General features: G+C 40.3%; 1 protein-coding gene across 2 annotated transcripts in view; it reads left to right on the top strand.

The window, feature by feature from the left end:
* The window catches only part of DENND5B (DENN domain containing 5B), a 196,076-nt gene extending 180,028 nt beyond the window's left edge, over positions 1–16,048 (top strand). For both annotated transcript variants that reach the window (XM_067008968.1, XM_067008967.1), the window contains 7 exons: positions 2,499–2,644; positions 4,469–4,587; positions 5,431–5,618; positions 9,791–9,873; positions 10,087–10,213; positions 11,895–12,069; positions 13,542–16,048. In XM_067008968.1, the coding sequence (XP_066865069.1) occupies positions 2,499–2,644; positions 4,469–4,587; positions 5,431–5,618; positions 9,791–9,873; positions 10,087–10,213; positions 11,895–12,069; positions 13,542–13,725 (1,022 nt within the window). In that variant the 3' untranslated portion in view covers positions 13,726–16,048. The remainder of the gene's footprint in view (positions 1–2,498; positions 2,645–4,468; positions 4,588–5,430; positions 5,619–9,790; positions 9,874–10,086; positions 10,214–11,894; positions 12,070–13,541) is intronic.
* Positions 16,049–19,744: the final 3,696 nt, after the last annotated feature.

The raw sequence follows: 19,744 nt of genomic DNA, 5'->3' as shown, positions 1-19,744 counted from the left end.
CTGTGGGGAGTGTCTCACCGAAGAAAACCACCTTACCTGAAGCTCTATCCCTCCTACCAGAGCTGGCCAGCATCCCTGCCTGATCCACGGGCTGTCCCAGAACTCACTGTGGGACCAGCTGAGCACTCACAGCATCAGAGCTGTTTCTGCCTCAGCCCATCCTGCTTTCTTCGTCACATTCTGCATGCTGATTTCTGACACAGAGTCTGCTTCCCAGGAAACCCAGTCTGCAGTAGGAATTGGGATGGGTGTAAAGAAGAATGTGGTATTAAACAAATATTCCAGTATCTTACCTGAAACACATAAATTCAAAGAATCAGTATATGATAATAAACTTATATAACTGAACATCATTAAACTTTGAAGATTCAGAAAGACTTCAGGATCTTGCTGGGTGTTGTAGGTCTATAGAGGGAGGAAGTGATGATTGGAGATGTGTTTTTGATAAACTGAATTACAGCATTTATTCTGTTGCAGTGGGTCCCCTTCCCTACTTTGGAGAATTTTTACTTGTATCAGGAGCTTTATTCAGCTGCAAGTATCAGAAGCTTGGAATATAGTGGTTTAAAGAAATCGGTTGTTTTAATTTTCTTACACAGTGATAAGTCTTGGGGTAGGCAGCCCACAGTGCTATCACAGACCCAGGCTCTTTGACAGTTATCAGTGCGTGCTAATCGCCTCCAGCAATGGCTGTTCTCCGTCTGCACTGCAGCCCAAAGAGGGAAGGAGTGCCAAGGAAGAGGGGTTAGAATCTGCCCCGGAAAAACTTAGTTTTCTAAGAAATCTCAGTAAATATCACCAATATTTCACTGGGCACAGCTGTGTAGGTTTTGGCCTTCAAAGTCTCTGTTAGAGGCAGACAAGGGGAAAATGGAGTTGGAATGGTTATTGGGCCAACCTGTATTATCTTTCAAGCTACTATTAGTTTACTAGAAACTAAGGTGTTATATACAGTTTTGAAAGAGAAGAAATAGCAGAGAGAGTTAGGATCCTAAGTTCCTCCTCATATATGCAGATTTCTCTTCATCTGAGGAACTCTTTCAGTTAGAGGAATCGAAATACTTCATGAAATAAATATTCTGAGTTTAATAATATTGCTCTTTTTCTACTTTATGAAATCATTGTTGTGCATCTGTGAGCCCTTTGCAGCCACAGAACTGCTGACCTTAAACAGGCCTTTTTCGGTAGCTTTTCTAATCCTGTCAGTGAAAGAAATGAAAGTAGCCTCTGGGGCCTAAAATAACATCTTGCACTGACCTCTTCTGCTTTCAGTTTCAAAAATCATTTGAGTCTCATGATTACTAAACCATGAAAGTATGGCCTTCCCTCTGTCTTGGCCTTCCCTCTGACATTTTCCTTTCCTTCAGCCAAAATAAAAGGACAGAAAGAGAGGTTATTCACCCAACAGAAAGTCGTCTGTGTAAAGTTAGGGAAATGAACCATTTATCCCATTCATTTTGCTCATCTAAGAGCACACTGAAGCATGAGCTGCTATTGTGAGGCTGCATCTGAGCCTCTTGTCCAGTAAATGTTTTTAATTCTACGTGTAGTTCTTTCAAGGAGGGCTTTCTATTACCTCTCTTGTGGCTGAATGAACAGAAATCCTGAGAATACCAACCAAAATATTGATTCTACCCTGCTTTAAAAAAAAAAAAAAAAAAAAAAAAAAGTATGGCTCTGAGGGATAAAAATATGCTCATGTGTTTGAGCCATCCCCATTTTTTAAAGGAAATGGAGGTATGTGTAATGCCCGTGTGGTTTCCACATTTGAGCAAAGGACGGTGATAGGACAGTGACATCTAGTGGTGTGCCTTTTGAAGAGCCTTCAGAGGGAAAAGATTTCTTACAGATCCCTTTCCATATCCTGATTCTTTCCCTGGGGCACCTCTTGCACATGAGTCACCTTTCCAAGTTGTAGTTTTTAGACTTCATATTACATCCAGAATGGAGGTGCTGTTGCTTATTATTCTTGGCTTTGCATATTGGACTGTAAAACTGGGATGGGAAAGTTCTGAAGTGCAGTGCTTTTAAGGGTTGGCCAAGAAAATCAGCAACAAGAGGATACTATCCAAGAAGTCATCTACCACCTTTTTTTATATGGAACCATACCAGTAACCGTGCTCATTTATACTCGATTCTGGAACAAAATTAATAAAAACATTAAAACAATGAAAATACTATATAGCACAGTCACTGCTTATGTCCTCAGAGATTCTGGACATTGTTTATAAATGTAGTCGTGATGATAAGCACGTCATGTACACATGGTGATGTATATGTGTAGAGACCACAAATATTGGTACTTCTGGCTTAGAAACCAGACCTCATCTTTCTAGACTGGGGGAGGTTATGATCTATCTTTTTGTCCAAGTACATCTTGATAGATCATTGAAAAGCAAATTATCTGTGAAAGCCAGCCGAGTTCTTAATGTATCTTTGTTTTGTTATCAGGAGCATTTTATTGTAATTTTGTATTAATTTCAGCATTTTTCTTTCAGTGATTCCGTATAGGTCAGTGATCATTCCCATCAAAAAGCTGAGCAATGCGATCATCACATCGAACCCTTGGATCTGTGTATCAGGAGAACTAGGAGACACAGGAGTAATGCAGATTCCCAAAAATCTCCTCGAAATGACTTTTGAAGTAAGTTCAGCTAATACCTTTCTTAGCACAAAGTGTCATACGTAGTTCTACACAACGATGCCAGTTTCACTTCTTCATTTTTCCTTGAGTCAAATAATATACAGGAGTAATTAAGCACGCAGGATCATTTTTGTGATTATATACCTAAAGTTGTCTTGAACACGTGAATTTTTGTATTTTTATTGTTATTTTAATTGTTAAGCTCTATTTTTTCCACTCATAATGGTGCACTTTGGGGCTTTGCCGGGTCCTATTCCATAATTCTCAGTGCCTAGCACGGAACCTGGCAAGTAGAGAACATTTAAGTAAATGCTTTCCCCACAGTGGTTCTCTTCCAAGCTGTAAATTCACCCTGCCTGAACCTAGACAGAGGGACAGGGGAGCTGCTGTCCATGCTTTTGGTTTTTAGACCACGTGGTGATATTTATAAAGTGATTTTTGCAAAAATATACCTTTCACTCTGGTAGTCAGTTTTCAGGTCTTACCTGGTAAAGTATTCCCATGCTTTTGAGCCCACATGCTGGTTGATCCTGGCACGCAGGAAGGAGACAAACAGCTGTTCTTGTCTCAGGAGGGAAGTGGTACTAACTGAAATGTCCTGTTCTCATGTTCCTTGGAGTCTAGGAATAGCAGTTTCCACTCAGAGTCATAACACTGCCCAAGAGCTTATTTTGACACTATCTATCTAGTGAGGTCACAGCCATCTGTATATAAAAGATTAAAATCCGGGCTTCCCTGGTGGCACAGTGGTTGAGAGTCCGCCTGCCGACACAGGGGACGCGGGTTCGTGCCCCGGTCCGGGAGGATCCCACATGCCGCGGAGCGGCTGGGCCCGTGAGCTATGGCCTCTGAGCCTGCGCGTCCAGAGCCTGTGCTCCGCAACGGGAGAGGCCACAACAGTGAGAGGCCCGCGTACCACAAAAAAAAAAAAAAAAAAAAAGATTAAAATCCTTGGCTTCTCTTTGACTACCAAGTATGGAACATAAACTGCATTATAAGTCCCATCATTGCTGTTTCTAGACTCTCACATCTGCCTACTTCTTTCCATCTCTGCTGCCACAACTAATTCAAGATGCCATCCTCCCTCACCTAGATCGCTGTGATTCAAAGATGTCAAGGGCTTTGAGAACTCATAGCTCTGATGTTCCCAACCATACATAGTCAGTTGGGGTCTATGATCTTTTATCAGAATTTAAGGCAGAATTTAGTTGACATTTATTTTCACCATTCCTATTATCATCGCTTTCTTTTGTACTTGTCCATGAAGGGTCAGGAAGGACACTAATAACTATGCTTTTGTTTTTTTCTTTTTAACAATAGCTTCAAAGACGTCTGGGTGAGGTTTGAAGTCAGTTCTGCCTTAGTATTTTATTAGAAGCAGAAAAATAGTCATGTTAGTGATTTCTTGTATCTATAATTGTTTCTCTGACCTCTCTGTAACTAAATCTAAGTAGCATCCTTTTCCCACTCCTTGGGATTCTTCTCATCCTTCATAGGCACAAATCACTGACTCTGCAATGTTTCTGGGTTCTCCAATTAGAAATCATTGTTCTTTCCCCAGTGGTCTTCAAGTACCTGTTTACATCTCTACTCTAGGGCATTGTGCAGTCCCTCTTATTTGATAGTTAATGTTCCTGTGTCTCCTGTCTCATTAGAAGGGATCTATTAGATGTGAATATTTTTCTCTAGTGCACAGCAGAACACATTATGCAGAGTGGGTCCTCTGCATTTGTTAAATTGGATGGAACCATGGCACCACTGCTAAAGCTGAGAGGTAGCAGGAAGGGATCAGGTACTGAGTAACCTGTGGTCCTGTCCCTGCAGTGCCAGAACCTGGGGAAGCTGACTACTGTTCAGATTGGTCACGATAACTCAGGACTGTTAGCCAAATGGCTAGTGGATTGTGTCATGGTCAGAAACGAAATCACAGGACATACATACAGGTAAGTAAATGTCCTTGGGAGCTCTGACTTCTTTTAAGACTCTTTAGACAAGAAGAGGTTTGAGAATTGTTTTCATTCCAAAGCTTTCCCGCTGCCTACTGAATTTTTAGTTTTTTGGGTTGTTTTGTTTTTGTTTATGTTTATGTCATAACAAACTTGTTGTTTTGTTCCAAATACAAAATTGTCCCCAAAATACTTTTAAGAAACTGATTGTGTTTGCTGCTAATGCTTAGTCCACAAATGTTGAAAAAGATTGGTGGAAGTCTGATAAAAAAAAAAAAGGAAACAAAAAAGAAGCTTAAAATAATGTCAGTAAGAGGAAAGGCTCTTTCAGATGCTCCTGGGCAAAGCCAGCACTCTTCTTTGAGAACATTCTCCTCTTTTCTCCTGTAACTTAACTCCCACATTAACATCTAGTTTGAAGATATTCTTGTTGAAACTAACCCCAGAATTTTAATACAGATGAGGTATGAGAAAATATTAAAGAATTATTTTAATTTGATGATAACAATTTATTCTCTTTATATAAGAGAGAATATCTTTAGTTTTCAGAGACTCATACTAAAGTGCTTGGGAGTAAAATGTCTTGTTGTTTGTAATTTACTTTAAAATACTTCTAACAAAAAATAAAAATGAAGCATATGGCAAAATGTTATGTTTAAATCATAAGAATATGGGTGTCTCTTATACTTTTCTACTTTTTTATGTGTTTGAAATTTTTCATAATGAAAAAAGCAACCCACAGGCACTAAAATTATGGGCTTCACCCATGGTGCCATTTAAAAATTCTAATTAAAGCTAGTAAGATATTGGTGATTCTGAAGTTTGTTTCTGTCCTACCAGGTTCCCTTGCGGGCGGTGGCTGGGGAAAGGCATTGACGATGGAAGCCTGGAGAGAATTCTCATTGGAGAATTGATGACATCAGCAGCAGATGAGGATCTAGTGAAGCAGTGTCGGACTCCACCCCAGCAGAAATCACCCACCATGACCAGGAGACTAAGCATCACTTCACTGACAGGAAAAACTACCAGTAAATAGTTTTTTTATTTTCCAGTGTGTCATGTTGCAGGCATCATGTAGCCATTTCATAGAAAACTGTTGTATTAATGAATGACGGTAAGGAGATTGAAAAGAAAAAAGCTGAGGAAAATTAATTTGAGAGAAAGGCTTTAAGAGTGGGGAGAGGGCTTCCCTGGTGGCGCAGTGGTTGAGAGTCCGCCTGCCGATGCAGGGGACACGGGTTCGTGCCCCGGTCCGGGAAGATCCCACATGCTGCGCAGCGGCTGGGCCCGTGAGCCATGGCCGCTGAGCCTGCACGTCTGGAGCCTGTACTCCGCAACCGGAGAGGCCGAGAGGCCACAACAGTGAAAGGCAAAAAAAAGAAAAAAAAAGAGTGGGGAGAGAGGGCTTCCCTGGTGGCGCAGTGGTTAAGAATCCACCTGCCAATGCAGGGGACACGGGTTTGAGCCCTGGCCAGGGAAGATCCCACATGCCGCAGAGCAACCAAGACCGTGCGCCACAGCTACCTAACCTATGCTCTAGAGCCCATGAGCCACAACTACTGAGCCCACGTGCCGCAACTACTGAAACTCATGCACCACAACTACTGAAGCCCATGCTCTGCAACAAGAGAAGCCACCACAATGAGAAGCCTGCGTACCGCAACGAAGAGTAGCCCCCACTCGCCACAACTAGAGAAAGCCCACGTGCAGCAACAAAGACCCAAGGAGGCCAATAAAATAAAATAAATTAATTTTAAAAAAAAAGAATGGGGAGAGAAAAATGGGGGGAAAATAAAGCAGGACATTAACAAATAATTAAAAGCCTGAAGAATTTAGATGTTAAAATCCAACAAAAACTGCATGCTTCTGTTTTAATTAAGCTTTGGAAGTATGAATAAATAATGTCTTGCCTGAAACTTAAAGGAGGAATAAGGACAGTTACATGTTACAGTACTCCCACATCTAGTTATCCAGAGCCCCTTTTTCTAAGAGGAATTCTAAAAATTCCTCTCCCTACCCCACCCCCAACTTCCTGTAGAAGTGATAAAACAAAATACTATAAAAAAGTGAATTCTGTGGATAGGATACTATGTTCGTATGCCATTTGGAATAGTACAGTAAACTTCTAATTTATACTAATGTGGTCTTTAATAGGCTGAATAATGTCTCCAAGGGGTATCAGATTTTAATCCCTGGGATCTGTAAATGTTACTTTATTTAGAAAAAGGGTCTTTTTTTTTTTTTTGCGGTACGCGGGCCTCTCACTGTTGTGGCCTCTCCCGGTGCGGAGCACAGGCTCCGGACGCGCAGGCTCAGCGGCCATGGCTCACGGGCCCAGCCGCTCCGCGGCATGCGGGATCCTCCCCGGCCGGGGCACGAACCCGTGTCCCCTGCATCGGCAGGCGGACCCTCAACAACTGCGCCACCAGGGAAGACCAGAAAAAGGGTCTTGGCAAATATAATTAAGTTAAGGAACTTGAGATGGGGAGATTATCCTGGATTATCCAGGTCGGCCCTAAATGCAAGCACATGTATTCTTATAAGAGGGAGGCAAAAGGAAATTAGACGCACACAGAGGAGAAGACAATAGAAAGATGGAGGCAGAAATTGAAGTGATGCCACCACAAGCCGAGGAGTGCCAGAGCCACCAGAGCTTGAAGAAGCAAGGAGCAGCTTCTTCCACTGAGCCTCCAGAGGAAGTGCAGCCCTGTCCACACCTTGATTTCTGCCTGGTGATACTGATTTCTGACTTCTGCCTGCCTTTGGAATTGTGGGAGAATAAATTTCTGCTTTTTTACGTTACCAAATTTGTGGTAACCTAGTGCCAGAACCACAGAAAACTAATAAAGAGGCAGTATGATTTAGTGAAAAAAAAATCACAGAAGTTTATCAGTGAAGTGGTTTTATTTCAGTTTATAGACAGTAACCATGAGTAGAATAAGAGGTACCTAAGAGGTCCTTAGTTAACTAACAAAGCATCTTTCTTAGATACTATTATTCCATATCCGTTTCTTAGTACATAGTAATATATTAACTATTAGAATGATACAGTCTAAAAATCTCCTTTATTCTTTCTCAAATGATTCCCTGTGTTCATAATTCTTCTCTGCCTTCAGAAGTAAACTTAACACACACACACACACACTAGAATAGCTAAAATAAGGGTAGAGAACAGTGGAATAGTCATATATTGCCAGTGGGAATGCAAAAGGAACAACCATTTGGCAATTTCTTTGAAAGATATACGTATAATAACCATACACTTGAGCCAGCAGTCCCACTCTAGATATATACCCAAAAGAAATGAATACATATATCTACACCCAGACTTGTACTCAAATGCTGCCAGCAGCTTTATTCATAATAGCCAAAATGGAAGCAACCTCAGTGTCCACCAGCTGGTGAGTGGAGAAGCAGATAGTGGTGTATCTAGTCAATGGGATACTATTCAGCAATACTGTGGATATATCTAACATCACGGATGAATGAAAACTATTATGCCAGGTGAGAGAAACCAGACACAAAGGACCAGACACTATATGATTCCATTTGTACTAAATTCTAGAAAAGGCAGTAATAATAACGATGAAAAGCAGATCAGCAGTTGACAGGGGTTATGAGCTGGGGAAGGGGGTTGACTGAAAAGGGGAACAGGGGAACTTTGGGGGTTGATGGAAATTTTCTATATTATGTTTGTGGTGATGGTTATATGTCTATATGTCTGTCAAAACTCATCAAATTACACACTTAAAATTGGTGAATTTATTGTATGTAATACCTCAGCTATGCTGATTTAAAATTAAAAAGTGGATTTCAGTTCAGTCCTTCCAAATTATAACAACTTGTGAATCAGTCCAGTTTCATGGGGTATTAATGTTTTGAGAGGCCTTCTCCCCCACTCTTTCTCAATAAGCAGAAAAATTTAAATAACGTGAAACTCAGAGATGGGTACCATGGTGTTTTTTTTCACAGTGTGTGCAAGGTGATATTTAGAGAACTAAACATTTTAAATTGGTTTCAAAATCATGCTAATCAGCACAGTGTTTATTTGAAATGAATAAAAGCTTTCAAAATAGATCTTCATGTTTAAAAGAGAAAGGTACAAGTAAAAAAATTACTAGGAGCTGGAGATGACACAGTATCAGTCCTTCAGTTATAAGAGGTTTCCATTTTAACATTTTTTTTGCATTGGTATAGAAAAAACTTACTTGAGTCTTACCTGGAAAATGTCTTATGCAAGAAATCCTCCAGCAATATGAATTTAAAGATTCTTAAATTCTAGACTGTATAGCATGTCATTTATAGTGTGATATGTGAGACTGATTTAAGTGTTAATCACTACAAGAAAAGACCAATGAATTTTTCTCTTGTTACTTACTTCTATCCATGGATGAAACCTGTTTACCACCTTTTTTTCTCTTCCGTCTTTTTCTCCTTTTTTTTTTTTTAATCATTCTTGGGGTTTGGGAGGCAAAGGTGCTTTAGATTCCATTCACGCAACCCACCAAGCTCTCCCTCAGGAAGGGGGCCTAGGTAAGCAAGTACTGGCTGAGAGAATGAAGCAGTGCCCAGATGGATTAAGTAGCCAGAAAGAAACAGTTCTGGCTTCAGGCAGGGTGTCCCCATGTACCTGGCATCTTTAAACATATACCCTTTACTTTGAAGACAACAGCAAAGCACAAGATCCAAATTAGACATTCAGAGCTCCAGAAGCCTTGGTCTGTGCCTACTAAGGACTCGGAGGTAGGTGGGATAAGGGGTACCTGATGAATGATGCTGTGGGTTTTTCCCACCTCTCTCCTTAGATCTGAAGGCTAGCTAGCGCTTTGTGACAGGCACCATGCCAGATGATTTATACCTAATATCTCATTCACTTTCCCCTGTGACCCAAGAGGTGTGTATTTTCCCTGTTTTAGATTGAAGAAACTCAAACTCAGAGGAAGTTAGACCATTTGACCAAGGTTATGGATTGCAAGTGGTAAAGCTGGGATTTGAGCCTTGGGGGTCTCTTGGTTTCTACTCCATTGTGCCAGTATGCCTCTCCCTTGGCCACACTGGCCAAGGCAAGTTTCATGGAACCCTGACAAGCCAGCCTGCTCTGGTGAAGTGTTTCCACCACAGGCAGGCACAGTTGATGTCCTGTAGTACTTTGGTTTATTTCCCTTGCATGAGAATTCAGCCATTATTGATTATTTTTTAGAGCCCAATGCTGGACAGATCCAAGAAGGAATTGGAGAAGCCGTGAACAATATTGTGAAACATTTTCACAAACCTGAAAAAGAGGTACGATGGGCTATAAAACTTAATATGGTAGGATTTTAAAGCTGCTTTATACATGATACATACGGCAATAAAAGGTGCTTTAATTTTCATTTGTAAGCTTTCTAATAGTTGCAAAAAATGCTTCATAGCTACTCTCAGCACTTGTTCCTCTAGTATTTTTCTTAAACATCGAGCAAGAGCTTATTCTCTGGCACTGTGTGTTGCGCTCCACAGAGAGGAAGCCTCACTGTGTTGCTGTGTGGAGAGAGTGGCTTAGTTGCAGCGCTTGAGCAAGTTTTCCACCACGGCTTCAAATCTGCTCGCATCTTTCACAAGAACGTCTTCATCTGGGACTTCATAGGTAACTTAAAGCTGGTGTATGTTGTTATAAGGTCATCAAAATGTTTCCTAGAAAACTCAAACTCAGGAATTTGAGTTAGTAAGAGTTAGTGATAAGGGTGTATGTTTTTAAAAGTAAATATCAAATAAGCACTTTCTGTGCTTTTCATTCAATCAACAAATATATATAAATGTCCACAATATTCTAAACAGTATTCTAGATGCTCAAGATATACATAAAGATAAAAGTAAACAAAGCACAGAAATCCCTGTGGTTGACAAATTTATAATCTGGTAGGGGCAAACAATACACAAAAAGTTGTGGAGGGCCTTCTAGGCCTCTGGAAGCACTTTGTTCTTTGTACTGAATGGTATGGGAAGTCCTTGGAAGGCCTGGAGCTAAGGAGTGACATGATATAATCTATGTTTTTAAAGGATCACTCTAGTTCCGTGCTGTCCAGTATAGTAACCAGTAGTCACGTGTGGCTATTTAAATTGGCTTAATTTAAATTAAGTTTAAAATGCACTCCCTCAGTCACACCAGCCCTACTAGTGGCTGTAGAATTGGACCTTGCAGATGTAGAATATTTTCATCATCATGGAAAGTACTTTTCTACTGGAAAGTACTGCTCTAGCTCGCTAAACTTTGTATTCTTTATTTTGCTATGCAGCTTCTTCTACAATTCCCAGTTTCTTTAACAGGGAGATTAATCATTTCATGTTTGTAAATAAGGCCTGGATGAAGTAGTTGATTTTATCCAATAACTTTTAGACAAAGAAAGGAAAGTTGACAGAGCTAGGCCCCCTAGAGTGGGTTGGTTTTTTTTCTTTTGGAACGCATAGACTCTTGCTGCTCCTGCTTCTGATATGTATATACATAACTCTTCCTCAGATTTTTTTTTTTTAATAAATTTATTATTTTTGGCTGCGTTGCGTCTTCGTTGCTGCACACAGGCTTTCTCGAGTTGTGGTGCACGGGGGCTACTCTTCGTTGTGGTGCGCGGGCTTCTCATTGCCGTGCCTTCTCTTTGTTGCGGAGCACGGGCTGTAGGCGCACAGGCTTCAGTAGTTTTAGCACGCGGGCTCAGTAGTTGTGGCTCGCGGGCTCTAGAGCATAGGCTCAGTAGTTGTGGCGCACGGGCTTTGTTGCTCTGCAGCATGTGGGATCTTCCCCGACCAGGGCTTGAACCCGTGTCCCCTGCACTGGCAGGTGGAGTCTTAACCACTGCGCCGCCAGGGAAGCCCCTCTTTCTCAGATTTACTGAAGCAGCTCCATTTCAAGGGCTTTGTTGCACAGTGTCAGCCAGCCATTCTATAACTAGAACAAAGGGCGCCACCTCAATGGCTACCATGTCTTTGCTACTTACTCTTAGAAGTCTCCAGTCCTAACAGACAAGTTCATGGGGATTTTTTTTCTTTGCTGTCAACTGCCATTTCTTGAAGGTATTCTAAAGAGAGTAAACTTTCCAACCGTCTGGAATGTAGTCTAGATGAGAAAATAAACTCCTGGGAGCATATGGTTCTGCTGTGAAACATGGGCCTCTAGAATTTATTGTGAAACCAGTGACAAAGTAATGGTTTTGGTTTTAGTACTGGCTATAATGCAAAGTATTGTTAGTATTTCCAGAATAAACCAAGTGATTCATCTTTTTTTATTTGAAGTATTATGTGTATTGTGATATGACTCTGACTTCCTTCTCCAGAGAGAGCAGTTGCTTATTTTGAAACAACTGACCAGATTCTAGACAATGAAGATGATGTCCTCATTCAGAAATCATCCTGCAAGACCTTCTGCCACTATGTAAATGCTATTAATACTGCACCCAGGAACATTGGGAAGGACGGCAAATTCCAGATTTTAGTTTGCCTTGGAACACGGTATTAAGCCAGTTCTTGACTTTCCCTGTCTTTGTCACATGTTGAGCAAGAATTTAGAAAAGGTTATACCAGATCATGCCCCTTCCAAAGCTCTCCCGTGGGTTTCTTTCGTACCAAATTTTATGAGACTCCTGTTTATTGGGTGCTTGCTATGTGTTGGTCAGTATGCTAAGTACTTCACATACATTATCTTATTTAACCCTCCTATCACGTCACCACCACCACTGCATGAAGTAGCAAGCGATATCCCCACTGTATAGATGAGAAAATAGAAAGTAGAAGAGGCACGGATAAGTTAACAAACTTTCCCAAGGTCACACAGAAAGAGGCAGAGCCAAGATTTACACCTAGTCGCACTCCAGAGCCCAAAGCTCTGAACCGTTACACGGCACTGCACCAGAGGTGGGTGGATAAGTAATAGGTAGATTGGTAGATAATTAGACACACCAGCACATTCACACATATATATTTCCTGTATAGAGCTTGTATAGCGTGTATACGCTACCATGTTGCTTTAATTTTAATACATTGTGGGATTTTTACTATCTAAGTAATTCTTACTATGGAAAGTCTTCTCTTTAAGACAATTTCCTACCCCTTTCTTTTTTTAAAATGACACATAGGAGCTATACACTCCATTAATTTTAAAACAGCTCTCAGAATTGTAAGAAATGAACCACATAGATCTTTAGAAGATTTTTTTATCTGTGCAATGTTTGTTGTCTTCTAAACCCCTAGAAGCCCCAGCAAGAGGTGCAGGATGGCCTAGCTGCCTTGTCATGAAAGCGTAGTGAGAGGTGCTCAGTGAGGATGTCTTAGCTCCTTAGTGACAGATAGCTAATGTTAGTTTAATCAGGAAACACTGAAGATTGAGATCCTGTCCTCCTGAAACAACTGGTTTATGAGTATGATCCTTATCTCCTTTTATCTCTTTACTGTTCTGATTTATTAGACCAGCGCAACCCCTCTTTGGGTTTATAAAATCTACTTCATGTTTTTCTGCTTTGATTTTGTTCCTTACCTTGTAATGTCGTGTAAATTTTTTTAAAAGCGCTAGTCCCTACAATTAAATGGAGACTTTCTTCCCAAAAGGTCAATATACTTTGGCATGCCTTGCCACAGATGTCTGATTAACATCCCTGTAAAAAAGAATACAAAATGGCATTCTGCCTTTTTTTAAAGTGGTAGAATCAGAATAGAGAATTTCTTTAATACATCTGAGTCCTTATGGCCAACTTGTGCAGAATCTGATGGGTTTCCTGGTTAGCTTACACTGTCTCATTACCTTATCTTTTTAACCAGTAATTATCCAGCTACTTGACTTTGGTGTTGTCTTTGGTGACCTCAGAGCTTGGCCAGATTTTTCCCCATCCAGTCCCACACCCACACCTTCCCGTCAAAAGCTCCAGTGTGTGCCTTGTTCTGCAGCGAGGGCAGCGGTGCTCAGGACTTGTTTCTGTTTGGGCCTGTAGAGACCGCCTGCTCCCACAGTGGATTCCGCTGTTAGCCGAGTGTCCTGCCATCACCCGAATGTATGAGGAGGGCGCCCTCCTGCGAGACCGCATGACCGTCAACTCCCTCATCCGCATTCTGCAGACCGTCCAGGACTTCACCATAGTCTTAGAAGGCTCACTCATCAAGGGAGTGGATGTGTAACCCAATTAGCTAGAAACTCTCAGTCCAGACCCCTTGTTCCTGAAGCTTCCCCAACGATGGGGACCGATTTGGACTTGTCTGACGAGGTAGTGAGTCACTGCAGGGGGCCACACAACGTATCCCCCAGTTTGAACAATCCTGACACTACAGACAAGGTAAAGTGCTGTATTGTAGTTCATTTGAACCTGGAATTTAGTATAAAATAGAGTATTTTCATGTGTTAGATGTGTGTAAATATGCTCTCTTCTTTGAGAAATTATATTACTCTAATAAGATAACTTTTCTTAGATTGAATATTCCTGTGACTTAAAATAAGTAGCTTAAAAGTATTGGGAGTTGGGGTGGGGGGAGAAAGAGTGGTGCTAGTCAGGAAGAAGCCAGTAAACATGTAAATACAATGCAACCCGGTGGGGCTTTTTTTTTCCTCCAGGTATCACAAAGGAGAACTCAGAATGCATTGTTATGTCGTAACCAGCCATCCTGGTGTCTGATCCTTTGTATTGTGAATGTAAACAGCTTTACCTACTGTAGGGGATAGTAGCCCTCACTTACAGCTTTTAAGTTTCACATGGTTTCATACGTTTGAATTGAGCCACTTTTCCAGTCTTTTGGAAAATTTTTTCCGTCAGCACAAGATATGATTCAAATATTTTAAATACTGTACCCCAGGAGCTTGGCTAAACTGGAAAGAGAACACACAAAGCCCTGAGAAGTGTGTTAACTTGTGGGATTATAACTTCTTTACACTTTGGAAAGATTAGCCTAGACTAACTTCATTCTTGGCATTTTTATTCTTGTTATTTGAGGTACTTTGGGGAGATGTGAATTTCAGAGTGTTGGCCTCATGGTCTTAAGAACTGCAAACAGCAGTGTGATTCTGTACTTTTAATTTGGCCATCTCGGCCCTGCAGTGGTCCCTTACCTCTTAAAGGGTAACCACAAACACTGTCTTTGTTTGGTCCCAATCACCCGCCTCCCCTCTCCCGGTGCACATCCCCCCTCAGGAAATGGAAAGAATGTTTAAGAAGGAGGAGGGCCCTGTGTGGCTTGGAATGTTTTTGTGAAAGTATTTGTTGACCATGATAATGCAAATAACAGAAGAAGAGAGAAAGAATGAGCCCTTTCTGGGTGTTTCAGGGCAAGCTTTATGTTCTTTTGCAAGCAGGGGTGAAAATGTAAAACAACTGGCCCAGAGAAGGTACAGGCCAGTGCTGACGACATGGAAGCAGAACAAGAGGCAACAATTTTAGAAGACCAAACATTGTGAGTAACTTTCCAGTTTGGTATTTTTTAAGGAAGTTAAATAAATTTGGTATTAGCTCTTTACCTTAAGTCTTCATCTTACGGTCGGTCCTGTAAGTGTGATTAGGCACTTGCATGTTGTTAGCAGGGAAATTGCCTCAGCAGAGGTCCAGATTTTATTCCCAGTTGTGGCTGAGAAGCAAAGCCATGGCCTCTCAGGACCCTTGTGTAATCTGAGGGGACAGGCTTTAGCCAGTAGCGTTGTTTACCTTTTTTCCTGGAAGAAGAAACTAATGAAACAAGTGCCTCACTCCCTTTATCAGACCAAGGCACATGCCCTTTTAATACGTGACTGAGTGCTGGAGGAGGGTAGGGAGAGTTGAAGGCAGCATTTAGAAACCCATGGAAAGGGTTTAGGAAGATGGTTCTGGGTGACCTGGGTAGACCAGAAATTTGTTTGCCTACAGCTAAAGTTTGTCCTCAGTGGCGTGGCCGTCCCGGGGACGTGGAAAGTCTGTTATGGGAGACACCCAGAACCTGTTTCACACTAGGCACTTGCTGTTTCAATGATGAGAAACCATAGCGTGATCCAATCCCGGATTTTGTTCTTGTTACCTCTTCCCAAGGCCACGCTTCTGACACATTCTGGGCAAACAGAGAGGTGGCTTAGGTTAGCAGGCTAGAATTGAGTCATCTAGTCTAGCCTTCTCATTTTACAGATGGGAACACTTAAGGGTCAGAGAGATTAAATACTTAACCGCACACCTGGACAGTGACAACACAGGGTCTAGAATTCATGTTTTTTATTACACCAGGCTGCATGAGACTGGCCTCCAGGGCATTCATATTAATAGTCTTTCTACCCTTGGTTGTTTATTCATCCACCTATACAGGTAGCACAGGGATTAATATTCATTTTAACAAATTGTCCTTAAGTTATAGAGAATTACACCTATTATAAAAAGTAGGAGCAGGAATTCTCTGGTGGTCCAGTGGTTAGGACTCCGTGCTCTCACTGCCAAGGGCCCGGGTTTGATCCCTGGTCAGGGAACTAAGCTCTCACAAGCCTCACGGCGCAGCCAAAAAAAAAAAGGGAGCAAAATTGGATTTCGGACTTGTGAGTAAAACCATTACTTTTTAAAAAGTAATACCTCCCAATAGAGTTATACCTAAAGTTTCATCCCACTTTCTATTGTCTGACTATAGAGTAGGGAGATGACCAATTTCAAAAGAAGGAATCACACCAGAACTGACACACCCTCTAGAATGCTAGGCCTTTTAGAGTGGCCACCTTGGGAGTCCATATATGTATGCCAGTGATAAAGCCAGTGCTCCAGACACCTAGGGGACCTCCTTATGAGCTGCCTGAATGACCTACAGCCCATTCTTTTGAATACTGCCAGTGGTGGGAAATGGTGGCCTTTCAAAAGAAATTTAATATTTGGAAACAACAAAAAGTCCTTAGGTTACAAGTTGATGAATGAAAAGGATACTTAAGCAAAGTTTGGGGTCACATAAGAAACACAACCCTAAACAAATAAGACTTAGTTCTTACATGGCTTATAACTGTCTTTGAGCCAATATCAAAATATTTTGAGCGGGACAGTAGCAGAATCCTTAGAATAAATGTACATAGCCTTCTAAGCTGACTTTTGAAGGTCATTCAGAGGTATACTTTCTGCTCTGTTAACACTTTATTTTTTTTTCCTGTTAATACTTTAAATTAGTATCTTGCTTTATCATCACACTTCAAAGTTAAAGTACATAAAAAACAATTTTGTAATTGACTATTTTTTCCTCAAAATAAATTAAAAGTAATGCCTGGAATCATAATTAGTATTTTCACATAATAATAGGTTAAGAAGAAATTGTTTTAAAATTAAATTGCCCAAAATATTATCTCTTGAAACATTTATCTTCCAAGTGTTTTTCAAATGTCCTGAAACTCCTAATATCAACTTTAGTGACATAGTGGCATTACACCGACATTGGTATTATGTGTGAGACCCTGAAGCTATGCCCTGTCTGGGGGCTCACCAGCGCCTTAAGAATGACTGAGGCTCAGTGTGGAGTAGTATAAAGTAGGGTTCTCAGTGGACAAAAACAGGGTACTGAGAACAAAAGGAAGGCCTCCCAACCTTCTCCATCCTCTTTCCCACTGGGGGCAAGAATTTGATAGAAGAACCTAAAGCTTGCAAAAGTTTATGATTTCCCTCTAAAATTTATTTTAAATATTTCACACATTTTGTACCTTTTGTAACACTATGGTATTTACTTTAACATGGCTTTTTAAGAAATCATTTTAATGAACTTCTTTCACACTATATGAATGATACAGGGGAAATACTGAATTGCTCATATTTCCTTTTTTTTGGCAATAAAGCACTGTAGTATGTAAATGTAAGTAAAAGAGGGATAGAGGCTATACATAACAGTTCATGTGTAGTAAATGTTGACACCTCTGAGATATTTTGAAACATGAGGCAACAGACAAGGACCTCAGATTCCCCAGGGAAATATTTATTTGACAGCATTGGAAGTGTAACTCTTAATGATGAAATAGCTTCTTTCTGCTAAGAATTATGATTTTTTTCAGTAGATTTTCATTTTGAGAACTGTGAGTATTTTCTCTGTGAGGTTTACAGAAACTAGTCTATCTTTTTCATCATTCGAAAGGACAGTCTGAACCGTAGCTATTTACATTTCAGTATTAACACACCTTCACTGATTGAGAATGGAGTCTTGAGATCTTCTCTACTTTTTTTGTAAAGTGAATCAATCCTATTTCCAAGTCATCCGTGTCATTTGAAGTCCATGTTTCTTATATAAGTATTTGTTACATTACCTTTTAGTGTAAAAGGAGACAGAAACAAATAATAAGCTACTAGGTCTCTTATTCCTATTAAAATACATTTATAAATCTCTTGAATCAAACTGATTTCCAAGCTTTTTGAAGAGGGTACCAATGGAGTGAGATCAGAATAATCCAAGGAGAACCTCATCCTTTTAGATCTTACTAGACCTGATTGTCCTCTCAAGGACAAAATAAAGATTGGCTCCAGAAAGTTATCACATTGAGCAGTTAATACCAGAGTGAAAAAAAATCGTCAAAAACACTCTCCTCATTTGAAGGAATCCAGGGTGTCCTTGGGTTATGTGGGAGGGAATCATGCTTGACCCAGTTACCTAAATGTATTTACATGTGGCCCAGCCTTTATTCCAAACACTAGACAGATCTTGTTAAAAGTAGAGAGGTATGGTAAGAGTTCCTGTTGTCAATCAAATGAGGGTGTTAAACTTATAAAAAGAATTTCTCTGTTACACTTGAACCATGTATAAATGTACCCTGTGTATCTTTTTTTTAAATGAGCATTTCTGCATTTAAATTATATTGTTTTCTTTGTATTGTTAACAAAATGCATCAGAACTGGATTTTTTTTCTCATCTGAGCATACTTAAAATTTAGAGTATTGTGATATCAAGCACTTTAACATATGTATCAGAGAAACTGATGTGGGTTTTTCAGGTTTTGGAGTACATTTAAATATGACTTTTCATGCTTCATTCTTTACAAATAAAACTGTGGGGTTGATACTCTGTTTTGCTTCATTTTTATAGAACCTTAATACTGAGCAGTTCACAGGGCAGGTGACTTCAGAAAGTAGAGGGATAAAACCATTATGAGAGATAAAACTACATAAAACCATTATGTAGTAGAAATATAGCCTGCTGGGCAACTGGTTAAAAAGGGGTTAAAAAAAAAAAAAAGAACCCTACCTCACACCATATGGAAAGATCAATTAATTCTTGGCTTAACAACCTAAATGTAAAAGGCAAAACAAAAATTTTTGAAGAAAATGTAGAATGTATTTATGAACTTGGGAAAGGGTGGTATTTAAACAAAACACTCAAAAATAATTAGCTTTTTAGTCCGTAGCAAAAATGAAAGGCAGAGATTCATTGATTACCCACTATATGTTAAGCATTACCTTAAGGACATAAAGCAGTTTAAACATACACATACATCAAATTCCTGCTATCATGGAATTTATATTCTAATGGAGGAGTTACACAATAAACATGACAAATAGGTAATACATATAGTAGTTAGATAATAACAACAAGCAAAGAAGAAGGATTGAAAGCATAGTTGGGACTGCTTAGAGATGGACTGCAAATTGTAAATGGTTAGCCAGGGAAAGCCTCACTGAAAATGGAGTTGTCTTTAGCAGAAATTGGAAAAAGCATGTGAGAAACAAGTTTACAGGAGGAACATCAAGAGCTTACTTTTGGTAGTAAGTTGGGCCTGCCTGATAGACATCCAAGTAAAGATGCTGATAGACAGTTGCACATATGGGTTTGGAGTTCAGGGGAAAGTAATGGTGTGTTTGTTGGGGTCCAAATCAAGAAACAGAAATCACACAGCAATTTGAAGAGGGGTAGTTTAATGTATAGAACTATGTTAGAATTCTCCAGAGGAACAGAACCGACAGGATGTGTGTGTGTGTGTATGTATGTGTATATAGAGAGTGATTTATTTTAAGGAATTGGCTCACACAATTGTAGAGCCTTGGTAAATCCAAAATCTGCAGGGTAGGCTGGTGGGCTGGAGACCCAGGGAAAGAGTTGTAGTTCAAGTTCAAAGAGGGTTGACTGGCAGAATGCCTTCTTGCTCTATTAAGGCCTTCAACTGATAGGATACATTATGGAGGGTAATCTGCTTTACTCAAAGTCCACCAATGTAAATGTTAGTCTTATCCAAAAAACACCTTCACAG

The sequence above is a fragment of the Kogia breviceps genome, chromosome 12 (assembly GCF_026419965.1).
Source record: "Kogia breviceps isolate mKogBre1 chromosome 12, mKogBre1 haplotype 1, whole genome shotgun sequence".
NCBI lineage: Eukaryota > Metazoa > Chordata > Mammalia > Artiodactyla > Physeteridae > Kogia > Kogia breviceps.
Note: the sequence above shows the minus strand (reverse complement) of the source record. Positions and strands in the feature narration are given on the sequence as shown.